The 14,813-nt window shown below is 33.3% G+C and overlaps 1 protein-coding gene across 8 annotated transcripts in view; it reads right to left on the reverse strand.

Moving 5' to 3' along the window:
• Pfas (phosphoribosylformylglycinamidine synthase) overlaps window positions 1–14,813 on the reverse strand; it is a 94,071-nt gene that overhangs the window by 21,189 nt on the left and 58,069 nt on the right. For all 8 annotated transcript variants that reach the window (XM_076503650.1, XM_076503651.1, XM_076503649.1 and 5 more), the window contains 6 exons: window positions 12,563–12,793; window positions 10,031–10,347; window positions 8,217–8,348; window positions 7,942–8,046; window positions 4,034–4,159; window positions 3,656–3,836 (listed from right to left, as the gene is read on the reverse strand). In XM_076503650.1, the coding sequence (XP_076359765.1) occupies window positions 3,656–3,836; window positions 4,034–4,159; window positions 7,942–8,046; window positions 8,217–8,348; window positions 10,031–10,347; window positions 12,563–12,793 (1,092 nt within the window). The remainder of the gene's footprint in view (window positions 1–3,655; window positions 3,837–4,033; window positions 4,160–7,941; window positions 8,047–8,216; window positions 8,349–10,030; window positions 10,348–12,562; window positions 12,794–14,813) is intronic.

Consider the following 14,813-nt stretch of genomic DNA (forward strand, 5'->3'; position numbering starts at 1 on the left):
CTTGTTACAAACCCAAGATAAAAATAAGTTCCTCATGATCAACAGATAAAAATTATTTTGACATAAATTTATGTTATTTACAAGTTATATTTTCCATACTTCCTACAACGTTCCTTCAGTAAATTATTTTGATTTCACCAATTTTTGTACCGTTATTACTTAAGAATCTTAGTATATTTATGATACATTTTGTTTAAGACATTTAATAATAAAAGTGTTTCTTCTTCAAAGTTTCCCAATGTAACCATTAGGTGTAGAAAATATTATGCTTCAATGTTTTACATGATACATCCATCTGGATATGTACAATTTTATTTTTGCCAAGTGCTTCTGCTGTAGCCTCCTGGTGCATTAAAAGTGCATTGTTAAATATTTTTATCAGACTATTATGGGTCAAATCAGTGAGTTTGGTTAATATTTTCCTTACTTGAAGATGTATTTCTGACAAATACTCAATTCTGCACATAAAATAGCTTCTTTTCTTTTGAACTTGCATGTCCTGCCAGAGATTTAAAAGCCAACAGGCTTGTGAAAACTCCCACTTAATTTCAGGGGAAACCATGTGAATTTGCATCACTGCATGATGATGAAAAAATGCAGCAAAACCCTCCATCAAGTTACATGTAACCATGCTTTCCTCTAGATTCACACTCATGAGTCCAAACTATATGATGAGGCAACAAAGAAATTGATATCGTAAAGTGCAGAGGATGGGTGGGAGTGTGTGAAAAGTAAGTGTCTATCAGAAATACAGTTTGAGATAAAGAAAATGTTGAATTCTAAAATCAATTTTCATCTCCACACACACAATAGCTAGAATCCCATGTTGAACTGGTGGAGAGGCCAATGCAAAGGTTACCTAGAAGAGATCCTTTCAATCATCCAAAGAGAAAGCTCATGGAGTATATCAGACCCAATGGAAAGGGTTCCACATGAGGACATACTCGTGATAAATCTCATCTCGTCTTAACCAGGGTGTATTTCTTACCCACGTGTGAGAATAGAAGAGACAGAAAAGCCATAATCATATTGCAAAGATGGGTGGAATAGGTACACAACCATTCAAGTACTCATATGCAAGTTGTCACACAGATAATAAGTGTGTTCCCCAGCAGTAAGTCTGTGATTCATAATACTAAAATCAGGGTTTCGATTCCCTTCAGTGGACACAGCAGACAGCCCAATGTGCCTTTGTTTTTAGAAAACATACACACACTTATATATATGTAGTGAGGTTGTAGCTCATTAGGGCCATATCTTGTGTACTCATCTCCTCTACTGGTAGACTTGACCAGCTGTGGGAGAAAGGCACTATCTTCACCTCCTCTACAATTAAACACTTCAGACCCCAAGCAGCTGTGTGAGAAGAACAATGTATAGAATCATGTTCATATGGATATTTTATAAACTTCTACTTGACTTTATCAGTCATTACAGGCCCTTTGCTCTTTGTCTTCTGTGGGCACAGGGTATCCAAGTGATACATCATTGGTGTATACGGTGTTGCCATCTCAACTCTACTGTCAGTCCCGACATGTCACATGCTAGCTGAGGAAAGAGGGCACTGTATTATATACATGAACAGTCATCCATTAGTCTCTTTACCTGCTATATATACCAGCTGATAAAGTGGGGTTGTTGTTGTTGAACTTTGGCTGCAAGAGGAGGTTTTCTAAGGTGGATATATAAAAGGAGTTTAGTGAGTTTTACAATCAGTACAGTTGTGTGAGGTGACCTGCTCTACATTCCAGTGCCAATCTAGCCTCACTTTTCACTGTAAAGGAACTACTTGTTCTAGCCCCTACGGATAAGTCCCAATAAGTGAGGATTCTCTTTAGTCCACCACCCCAACAGGTAGGAACTGGTTGGGGGAAATCATGTTGAGGAGACCTAGAGAATGTGCCCAGATCCCCATTGTTCCTTCTGCTCAGAAAGATCTTTTAATGAAAACAATGTGTTAGAAACCCTAACTTTTAAAGTTGGTAAGCACCAGCCAAACAATTAGACAGAAACACTGCATTAGTGCTGTTTTTTTTTTTCCTTGATAGTCTATAAAGTGTTACAGGGTGGATTAGAGATGAACAGTAATATATATATATATATAAGTATCATGAGAAAATCTCAAGTGAACTTGCAGAACACCTAATCTCACAGTGAGCACTTGAACAGAGAAGGTGGATGATACGAGTAGCTTCTATATCCAACAAAAGAGGAACCAAGTAAGAGAAGAAATTGCAATATAAGTGGAATGGCCCATAAAAGCAAAAATATAGAAAGGAGATATCACAGGAATCAAGAAGAGCTTTCAACATATGGAGAAGGGAGGATAGGCACTGAGGAAGGTTATTAAGAAAGTCATAAAGATGAGGAAAATGAGGACTTAAAAAGGGAAACAATAAATAACAAAACTGACCATCAAACTAACAAAATGACTTCAAAGACTGGGAGTCTAAGAATGGGAAATATAAATAGAGAACATAAGAGCCAGTTAGGTGGAGAAGACAAGGTACAAACTGCAGGTGCAAAGTTGAACATGGAAGGAAATAGCATATATAGAGGTAACAAGAAAGAGAGGAAATGCAACAAAATAATGATGATATGGTTTATGTAAAAAGTGAATAAAAGGAAACAAAAAACAATGGATCAAGAGAAATAACTAAGTATCTCAGAAATAAGATGAAGAAAGTCAGAGGGTGAATTAATTAGGTATATTAGTTCCTAGTGTTCAAATTCATCTTTAGATTCAGGCTCAAAATAATGAGAGTAGGAGTGAAAGAGACAGGAGTATAATGAACTCCTCTCCACAAATGAAGATGGCCATTAAATCTTCCAAAAAATAAAAAAATTCCACCAGAAATGACAACGATTTGTTCTGTGTAATAATATTCTTCCCTTATAACAGCATTGGAAGCATTTACATTAAACTGTTAATTTACATTGAATATAATAAACTCAATTAAGTGAAAATTGAAAAAGACATTTGTTTACAACAGTACAGAGGAAAAGAATGGAATTCATGAGTGCCTTTGCATGGACATGTGTCACACTCTTACTGGTGGAGGATTCTGTTGCATGATTATATTATCATGCAGTAGTGTGCATTTATGTTGTTTCGTGAGAGATTATGGTGTAAGTTTTCACAGGGCTAGAGGCTTGCAAATCTCTTGCAGATCATGTGAACTCAAGGGAAACTATTCTGTGCAAAGAGGAGAGTATTTGTTTTGGAAGTTTTATATATCAGAGTTTCTTGGATTTTCTCAAACTTAACTGATATATAAGTCTAGTGAAGTAAAGATATTTTGAGCAACAACACTCTGGATGTCTTAAGAGCTCTACTACATAAATCCATGCTGTTACACTTATCCAATGAAAATTATGTTCTGAATAATGTTTTGTCTCTCATCTGCCTCAATGAGTATTTACTGCTAAGATCAAACACACTTTAATGGTTTTTTGAGCAATTTTTTATGTTATACTTATGTAGTGCTTACAAATTATCTTAAACATATTTGCCTGTATATAACTATAATTTTAATAGTTCTTTGAAGAATTCTCTGATAATGGACTTTTAAATTAAATTGCTGAAATCAGCTCCATGCTAACTCACTTGTTTCCTATTTTAATAATTTAAGGCAATAGTTTGTGACATATTAACCTGGTGCTTTGATAGTTTCAGTGCCCAATCTTGCTGCCATGCTCAGTGAATCTTTTCCTCCATCTATGGCAATTCCTAATTTTGACATTGTTTCACACATGGCTTGGCAAGCTTCATATAAAGCAGCACCTTCTCCTGAGAGTTTAGCAGCCCACATCCAATTGGCACTACATTTCACATCCTGCAAACATTATGAAAGTATGAAATAATAAACTAGATGTATATATATATTTTTTAACACTAATGTAAACTTGAATATGAAATAACATTTGCTCATATAATTAACATTTAACACTTATTAACACAAGTAAATGATCACATGACAGCTATCTAACACATTGCTAACAATTTAACTATTTAAGTTTTCTTAAAATTTACTTGAAGTGATGTAATCCTGGCAAACATTAAGTTTGTGACTGCTTCTGCTACAGACATTCTTGCACCAACTGCTGGATTTATAAGCCCTTTGATTGGTTGTTCTCCTATTGAAGTAGCTCCACCAACCTGAAAATGAGATCAATTATGCCTCGTAGAGTGAAAATAAATATTCAAGTAAATTTAACTAACTAAAACAAGTTTCATATCAGAAGCGTACTGTTAATTCAATGAACATTTTGTATATACCCTTCTTTAAAACAAAACCTTGAAGTGTAAGTGGCTCGAACTTTATTAATAAAGAAAATTCCAAGATCCTAGCTTCAACAAACATCTCGGATCACTTTTAAATGTATGAAAAAAAACAAACCTAGTCTAATGGAACATAATAAGTTCAATGGTTAAAAGTACTCCCACATAGGAAGAATTCAAATGCTGTCATTTTCTATTACATTTCACATTTGTTAACTTCAACTAACTAAACCAAAAACTTTTTTTTTCTAATGAAGTTTCAGGTATAACTTTTTTCCTCAATATTTTTTTTATGTTTGAGTTACCTCACTGTAATATCCTTCTTTGGTTTGATTATTTTCCAATCACACTTAAACCAGAAATCCAAATTTAGAATGTTTTTAGTAGCACCTCTTAATGAGCTTTAGGATTTTGCTTGTATTTTTATACATCTTGATTGTGAATGAACTAAAATAACATCATTAATAAATCCAGCACATTAAATCTTACAGTTGTACAATTTTTGTAAAAATACAAGTTTTTGTCTCGTTAAACAAAGGCCTCTACAGACAGATTGTATGCAACTAATCCTTCAGTTGAATGATTTGAATGTTGTCCCTCAGCAACAATGTAAACACAAAAAATGTTCTATGTACCATTTTTATCTCCATTAATAAATCCTGGTAGGACATTAGACAACATCATTTTGAGCATTAAAATTGAAAGTACAACAGCTACATAATAAAGAAAGAATTATTTGATTACTGTAACTTAAGTAAAATGTAAATACAGAAACATGACCTACACATTTTTATCTTCTTTACGATACCTCTCTTTAGTACTTCTAAATATAAGTTCGGAAGATTTATCAGCTTTAATAAATGTTAGTGAAAATAATAAAACATTTATAAATTGGATCATAAAACAGGACAGTTATTCTGGGCAAGATGCAATATTTAAATCAAGTTGATATCTCTGAGTGCCTGAACTAGATTTGTGAAGCTTGATAGAAAGATTTTACTAACAGTATAGAAATAAAATATCCAATGAAATTAACAATAGATAATGTGTTAATAGAGGCACAACCATCAAGGAGTTATTCAACAATTTTCTATGACCTTAAAAATACATGAAGGACCCATATTTAAATATTGCAACTTGAAAACTTGATAAATCATGATTACAAGTTAACATGATAACACATTTGAATTTGCTAATAAAATTCAAAATTTAAAGTTTCATTGTAAATTTGATTTGCTAGTTTTAAATCAATCTATGTATACCGTCATTTCTTCAGAAGAAACAATACAGTTAGATGTACAGGTAATTTTCAATAATATTTCAAATGAGTTTTACACATTCCTAAATCTGCATTTTGAAGTTAATAAGTTTCATAACAAACACCACACATTTCTACTTTAATGGAATTCTTTACAATCAGATTGTTTGTATAGCTATGGGTTCTTTAGTGGCTCCTTCTCTACCTAAGCTTTTCTCTGTTTTCATGAAAAATAATGGTTGGATTATTGTCCAATCTTTTAAACTACTATATTTTTAGGGGTATGTGGATGATTTCTTTATCTTACAGCAAAGCCACATTGGTCTACCATTTGTGTCAACCATGTGGAATTGAACTATGGATTTTTGTGCTGCAAGTCTACAGACTTATCATTGTTCCACCTGGAGATGTACATATATTACACTTTTACTATTTTCAAGGACCAACATTATGTTCCTTAAATTTTGGACCATGTTAGTAGCAAGCATAACATCACTAAACTTACTGCTGAACATCAGCATGATCATAAACCTGTAATTTTGGACACATCAGCTCATAATTGTGGTGGTAAGTTTGAAAATAAGAAACATCAGAAACTAAGTATATAATCATAACCTATTTAAACAATCAAAATAGTAATAAACTATCAAAATATGAAGTTCCTAAATTTCTAGTTTCTATAATTCTTCCTCAGAAGGGTCATAACTATTACATGACCCCATCTGGGGAATGGTATGATTATAAAAATACATACTGTAACTCTGTTAAAACAACAACTATGCACCATACTTCACAGAGTGAATTCACATTTATGATTTTAATTCATTTTAAACATATAACACAAAACGTAAAGATAATAAGGGACCTGTTAGTCCACCTAGGCCATTGTGTCTGCTATACTGAACTCTAAAATAAAACACTAAGCCAGCCTTTATCAATTAGTTACTTATCAAACTTTCTCTACGATATCTTAAATAACTGCACTTTTCAAAACTGACACCAACCCATTCAATAGGCCAATCACCCTGTTAAAAAAATATAACTGTCTTAGCTAAATATGACTCCAAACCTGCCTAAACCTGTATGTACCTCTTAGTTTTACAATTATCCTCACTAGATACAAAAAAATATGATGTATCAACACTACACAATCTCATAAACAATCTTAAAAATATGAAAACCTTTTCATCCAAATATACTCCTAGTCATCCTCCCCTAAACTCACTCAAACAATTCAATGTCCTTTCTAAGGAAAACCCAAAACTAAAAACAGTACTCCAAGTGTGGCCTAACCAATGACCCATATAATGACATTATAACCTCTTTCGCCTTGTATTCAGTATTCCGATACATACAACCATGCCAAGAGCAAAATCATATTGCTTGAATTGTTTAAGAGACCAATCAACCAGAAGACCAAAATCCTTTTTTTCCCAATAACACTTCTCAAGTTACTCCCATAATTCAAACAGTAATGTCCCAAATGCATTACCTTGCCTTTATTATAATGAAAAGCCATCTGTCATTTATTTACCAAATTCATCAAATATTCCAAATCAATCTGTGAAGTGTCGACATTCCTTTCTCAGCCAGCAATACCCAAAACATTAATATTATCAGCAAATTTGAATAATTTACTGACCATTCCTTTTTATTTATGTCATCGTTGTAATTCAAAATGTCAAAGATACTGAGCCCTGACGTACCCCACTAGTGACCTTATTCCAGTTGACTGAAAACCATTTTATAACAACTCTCTGCTTTATTGTATACAACCAGTATTCCATCAACTGAGACAACCTATCTCCCCCTAGCTACAAAGATAACTTTTTTAACAAATCTTTTAACTGGCACCTTATAAAATGCTTTCTAAAAATCCAGATACACCAAATCCACACCCATATCCTCATCTACATAGTCAGTAATCTCTTTAAATAATGTCAAAAGATTAGTAATGCAAGTCTCTCTTCCAGCAAAACCGTGCTAACTATCCAACAATCAGACTTTTTCCATTGAAACCATCATACATAATTTATCAGTTTACTTGTTCATATAGCAAGCAAGGCTATGTCATTTTTTAAAATAAGAAAGCTGTTGATGCAACCAAAAGAACATGCAAACATATCAATGGAAAATAAATCAAATATACTGAATAACATCCTAAGTTCGTGTGAGATTATCATCCATTCAAATTATTTTAAAATCTTATCAAGAGCTAATGATGAACAAAACCATCTGTATAAAAGAAACTCATAAACTGAGGCTGAAACTCAATTACTTCAGCAAATCTTTCAAATTGTTATCTTATAAAGCCAGTAATTATTACAAAAATCGTATGGTGCAATACCATATGACAAAAATACACCTATACAGTATTCAGCTTATGAAATATTGAACTTACTAAATCAAAATAGGATAATGCTACAACAGCTACATCAGCCAATGGAGTATGAAGTGGTCCAACGCACTGTTGTTGAGCTACCAATCCAGTCACACTTCGATCAACCTAAATTTAAAAAAGAAAACAATAATCAAGATTCCATTTCATGAATGTCATGCACTTCTCGTGTGGTTTTATAAATTTCTTTTGATTTAGTTAATTTTGACAAAGAGAATATAATTTACTTTCAAAGGTTTACTGAGTAACTGTAGGATCTAAAGAAAGGCTATAAGTACCTTGTTTGTTAGGTATCGCTTACTGGCCACAGAAGGGAGCCGTAAGACTCGTTCCAGAGCTAGTCGGACAGTTAAGTTTTCGGGTAATGTAAGGGGATGACAGAGTGGTGTCACTTTTTTATCATAGTATACCTGAAGCATGAAATGATTCAAAATAAATTAATCATCCACAATAAACTCACTCAGAACTATAACTGTCTTACATAACTAATAATAATGGAAATTATTTTTTCTCAATTATAAAAAATAAGCTATCTAAAAATTAGTTATTCCTAAGAAGTTTTCAGCTGGATGTTTTTTGAAACTACAAAGCTCTACAAAATTATTTTAATAAAAGTGAATTTTTAAATAATTACAAAGGCATTTATATACTCTTCAAAAAAAGAAACGCAAAAGGCAAAATATGAGACAAATTGTTAACAAGTTTATTCCGGGTAGTTCTGTATGACATGTGTGAAACTTTGCACATTCACTGCTGAACCTCCAAAGTGTGCAAAGGCGAAGTCCACGCTCACTAGTTGAAGTTTAACATCACTCAACGTCAATAACGAGTGTGCCCCCCGTGAGCATCAATAACTGCTTGGCATCTCCTGCCCATGGAAGCGATGAGATGACGAATCACATCCTGTGGAATGGCTGTCCACTCAGCCTGCAAAGCTGCTGCAAGCTAAGGTAGAGTCTGCGGTTGAGGTTGTCTCCGTCGCAGACATCGGTCCAACTCGTCCCAAAGATGTTCGATGAGGTTTAAATCTGGTGATCTGGAGGGCCAGGGAAGAACGTTGATGTTGTGGTGTCTCAAGAAGACAGTGGTGAGTCAGGCTGTGTGAGGACGGGCGTTGTCATGTTGAAAAACGTCGTTGATGTTCACCATGATGGGTTGCACATGGGGCCTAAGAATCTCGTCGACGCATCGTTGAGCCGTAACATTCCCTCGAATGTGCAAAAGGTCTGTTCTGGCATTGTAGGTGATGGCAGCCCACATCATGACGCTGCCACCACCAAATCTGTCAACATCCTGCACACGAGGTCTGCCAGATCGTGGACGGTCACAAGTTGATCCATGTTGTTGGTGATGATTCCATAGCCTTGTGATGGTGCTTGGGTGGACATTCACAGCTCTGACAACATCTGATTGAGATTTGCCTGCTTCCAAGCGACCAATGGTGTTGTTGAATTGTGCTTCAGTCAGTCTTGGCGTAACTGTATTGCGTGTCGGTGGCTTAACATTGAGCTATGGAAACCGAGAACCCGTCACTTTTATAGGGATTTTGGACATGTTGCACTTGCAGAACATGAAGATCTCTCAAACAAATTTATTGGACATGCATGCGTTTTGGCAAAAAATCTGATGTTTTCCTCCGTTTTCAAAGTGCACAACTTTTATTGTCATTTTGGTCTGACAATCAGTGCCTTAACACGTGTAACATCACATACTCTGAGCTTGTAACGTTATTACATATATTTCTCTTTAAAATAACAAAAATATCCCTTTTGTGTTTCTTGTTTTGAAGAGTATATATTTAAAAAAAAAAGAGAAAGTATAATCTTGTGTGTCCTGCATGCAATATTAAGCAGTAAATACAATTGCATTCATGAATTTGTAAAATAAATGAATCCTGTAACTATTCAAAGCAAATCCACTTTATTGGATATGTTAAATTTGGAATCAAATATACATTTGTATATATGGGTAATATAATATGTAATAATTAATACTGAATGCAACTTTTTAAACATAGAAACAAAAACGAAATAATGTACTTCTAGGGTTTCTGCAAAATGTTATGACTTAAGTGTATAATTCAGTAACTTACCTTTCTTGGCATCTTCCCCAACACTAACTCTAAATCCAAGTCAACTGGTTGTCTTCCTACTTTATTACCACAAGATGTTTCAGACAAAACAATTCTACCATCTCCTGTGACTTCTCCTACAAAGCTCACAGGGCATTTTTCCCGACATCCAATCTTCACTAGTATCATTTGTTCTTTGCTATTTATTAAAATAGCATCACTCTCCTGATATTCTGCTCCCCATAATTCCAAAGTGTTTATGGTGGGATCACCAAGCTGAAACTGTGATATGTGGATAATAGCACCAGCTGGTTCCACAATTTCTTTCAAAACATTTCCTACAAAAAAAATATTCTAGTGAACATTCTGCACAGTGGTGAATTCCACTAGGTGATTAGAATAAAATACAATACTTAATTGTGATGTACACTTCCTACATATTGATACTAATATGTAACAGAATATTAAATAATAAATGTGAAGGTTATTTATTTATGATTGAGCTGAAAGATATTTCATTGCTTTACAATTTAAACACCCAGTTATAATTCTTGTAATTAAATGTTACACAATTGGTTAGTTAAGATGATGAGGTATTAACTCTATCACTACAAGCTTGGTCAAACTGACTAATTTTATGACCCTAAATTGACCTGTAAAGTTTCCACAACATAGTTCCTAACATATTTTGTGTATCTTAAAGAAATTTAGCAAGCTCTCAGTTATCATTATGAGCCATTTGTAGGCCTAAAAAATCAGAATTCTTAACTATGTATTTTCACTAAATCTTTCTTAGGAAGTATATCGTGTCAAAGTATTGACTGCTCTGAGTGCAAAATAATTTTCACATTAAGATTAAAAACACTTTTCTTTGCATAATCTTGAAAACCTTCTAAATAAATTTCAAATGTCTTTTTTCAGAAAAACTTTATATTTTCAGCCCTAACTCTTTACAAGGTTGCTCAGTGTGAACAACACTGTAACTAAAAGATAAAAAAAACAAATATAAATTACTCTTTATTTTTGTAGAATGTACAATTTCAAATTGTAATATGAAACTACATTTGTTTATTCTAAATAGCTTAGATCTTGTAGCAGTATACATCTGTTTACACTTACATTCTGTTGTTTTATTGTTCTCTGAGCCACGTCTACATGAGTTGTGAATCAATTGGCAAACACGTAAAAATGTTTATTACTATTATTATTCTTTATTTACAATTATTAAAGGAACTTAAATGTCAGGTAAGATTTTGTAAAATAAAGAACAAACTTTCCCGGATATTTTTTTTCAGCTGTTTATTGTTAATGACTTTTTATACTAGTGGTAGTACTGTACTAAACATTTTTTTTATTTAATTAAATAATGTGCCAAAAAACACAAAATCATAATGTACAAAATGCAGACAATGTTCTATAAATATCACAAATTTTCTAGCTTTTTAATTATGCACCAGTGATCATTGACACTTCATCTAAACTTGTCAATGTATTTCCCATGGAAATCAGTCTTGAACTGAAAGTAAAACTTACATTTCTCTTCATGAAAAATAATGTAACATAATACATCATTTGATAAATACCTTGGCTTTCTATTGATTACAGATAATACAGTATTAAACATCAGAAAGAACTATTCTGTATTATTATAACCAATAGAACTACTGGCAACTTCTGAGAGAAAGGATGCAACAGGTTAGTGTGGGAAAATGCAGTCTGATTTTATAGTTTATTGCTCTTTAGATAAATAAAATTCAAAGCTATAAAATTTATGTTTTGTCTGAACAATGACAATATTATAATGAGTAATTTATATTTAATGTTGTACCTCTTAGAAAGGTGGTAAATAAATTAGAGAGAAGTGGATACCTATGGAGAAAGTGCAAGAATTCTGATACTAAAGGAAATTCAGAATTTTTAAAAAAATATTTCCTTATGAAGTTAAAAACTTTAAAACTTGTATAATATTGAAATTTAGGTTATTAGCTACATATTATGCTAAAGTTATTTGAATACCATGATAAAAAGTGGTTTAATTAAAGTTTGAATTTAACTCACTAATATCTCATAATATGTGCAGAAAAAGATGCCTCCAGCAAAAGTGTTAAATTATTAACATGTACAGTCACAATGGGTATTCAGAGAAAAACAACAAAAGCACACACACACTGGTTATGATTCAATGGCAGCCAATATCTATTCCTTGCTAGAGAAATCATATGTTTTTACAGAACAAGTTCATACATCACTTACATAAAGGACAGAGTGAAAATCATGATGTACTCTTTGAAGTCTGTATTCCCACATACTATATTTTATCCAATATGGAACACAATATGTAATAGTAGTAACTTTTTATGGAGATTAAAGAATAAATATTCAATTAAGATAACAAATTGATATGGTTTCCAAACAAGTTTTTTAAGTCTAGTTTAAATTTTAAGTGTAGTACATTACTGTTGATATACACTACTTCTAAATGGATGGATCACTCACTGAACAATGTCTACATAAGACATGTAAGGTAACCAGAAGATAAGTCTTCAAACTAACCATTTCCTCCAGCACCTTGATCATGAATGCTAAGTATAGGGTTTTTGTCATGTCTTTCAATACATGCTCTGATGACACGATTTAATTTCTGTTCCATCTCTGCATCTCCTCGCTGCACAGCACCAAAGTCCAGTTCTGCTTTTTGATCTCCTTGAACATGGATGGAAGATGCTGCACCACCACCAACACCAATCCTATATACTGGGCCACCAATTTTAACCACAGTCATACCTAAAACAGCCACCATATAGAACAATAAAAAGTTGTGAAAGTTAACATTTTGGGACAACATTGGACATACTAGTTCACCTCAGCTGTTCCACACTGAAAACTAAATTAAATTATAAAACAAAACAAAAACCTTAAAGCCAGCACTATCATCCACACATTTATCAAGCTTTTTCAAAAATTCATTTAAATTTACTGCATCTACAAAGTCTGAAGGCAACACATTCTAAAGGTCAACCATCCTATTAGAAAAAAAAAACTCTCTTAGCTGAAGACAAAATTTATAACAGTATCCCCTAAACCTACTGTTCTCGCCGTTAAATATAAAAAAGATGATGTATCAATACTATCAATTCCCTTTACAATCTTAAACATCTCAATCAGATCCCCTTAACTCTTCTTTTCTATATATATAGAAACAGTTTGAGAGATTTCAGCCTCTCCTCATATGACAACCCCTCCATCTCAGGCACCATTCTAGTAATCCTTCTCTGAGCCATTTCCAACAATGTGATGTCCTTTTAGAAGTAAGAAGCTCAAGACTGAACACAATACTCCAAATGCTACCTAATCAGTGACCCGTACAATGACATTGTAAATTCTTTTGACATGTATTCAGTATTTGTGTACATACAACCTAAAATCCTATTTGCTCTACAACTAGCAATGGCACACTGCTCAGATGGCTTAAGAAACTGATTAACTACTGCACCAAGATCATTTTCTTACACAACACCATTAAGGTTATCTCCATCCAAATTATACTTATAATTCAAATCACGATAACCTGCATGCAAAATAATGCAATTATCATAATTAAAACCAAAGCTGCCATTAAGTTGCCCAACTCACTAAATGATCTAAATTGTTTTGTAAAGAAGCAGCATCCTTTTCACAGCCAGCAACACTCAAGACCTTAATATAAGTAATTTATTGACCATTCCTTCATCTATGTTATTGACACAAATAAAAAAGAGTAAAGGTCCTGAGACTGAGCCCTAAGTTACCCCACTTGTGACATTAATCAGTTTGACTGAACTCCACATGTAAACAAAAACTGTGCTTTCTTCCATGAAGCTGCTCTTCTATCCAATTTTCTAACTTATCCCCCATATCTACAGAGATAATTTTTCAAGTATTTCATGTGGTACTGTGTAAAATACTTTGAGAAAACCCAGATATACAAAATCTAAGCCCTTATCCTCATCTACATAAACAGTAACCTTTTCAAAAAATGTCAAATGGTTTATAAGGCAAGATTTTCCCTTAGTAAAACCACGATGGCAATCCAATAACATTATAAATTACTTTGCAAAACATGTTTTAACAGACTTTCCATTAAGAAGAGGTAGAAGGGAGACAAAAGTAGGAAAAAAGGGGCAGCTATATGATCAGAAAGGTGGACATCCCACATGCAATGATAAGATATTGATGTCATATCCTGAGTAAAAAACAGTTTCTGAGGGTGGATCAGAAGGGATGAAAAGAGGAAGTCATGGATGAATCTCCAGGAAATGGAGAAATAGAAACCAGATTTGGATAGCCTGTGATGGCCCATCAAATGGACTCCTTAAGGTGTTCCAAAACTAAGAGAGACTCTGAGGGAGGAGATGGAAAAGAGGTCATTCATAAAAGAAAGAATTAGACCAAGTTAGACAGCCAAGGATGATGAATGAGACACGGGAGACCACAAAAGAGGAAGTTAGCAAAGTGGGATGTGGAATGGCATTGAAGGGAGGAAGAATTATGAGAAAGCACAATAACAAAAGACCAGTGGATAATAAGACAGTTCATAACAATGTCAAATGCCCCGAAAATGTGATGGTTTATGAATATATTCAAATCTAACAGGCCCAGAAATATATATGAGCACTATCTTCTATATGTATATGTGAAAATAAGATGGAAAATTATATAATAAAATACATGTTATGGAATAAGTAACCACATCTTAACATTGACTATAAGCAATATGGTGTGCAGTAAACAATTATGTGTAAACCATATCTTCTTATGAAATAGT

Source organism: Tachypleus tridentatus, chromosome 6 (assembly GCF_004210375.1).
Source record: "Tachypleus tridentatus isolate NWPU-2018 chromosome 6, ASM421037v1, whole genome shotgun sequence".
Classification (NCBI taxonomy): domain Eukaryota; kingdom Metazoa; phylum Arthropoda; class Merostomata; order Xiphosura; family Limulidae; genus Tachypleus; species Tachypleus tridentatus.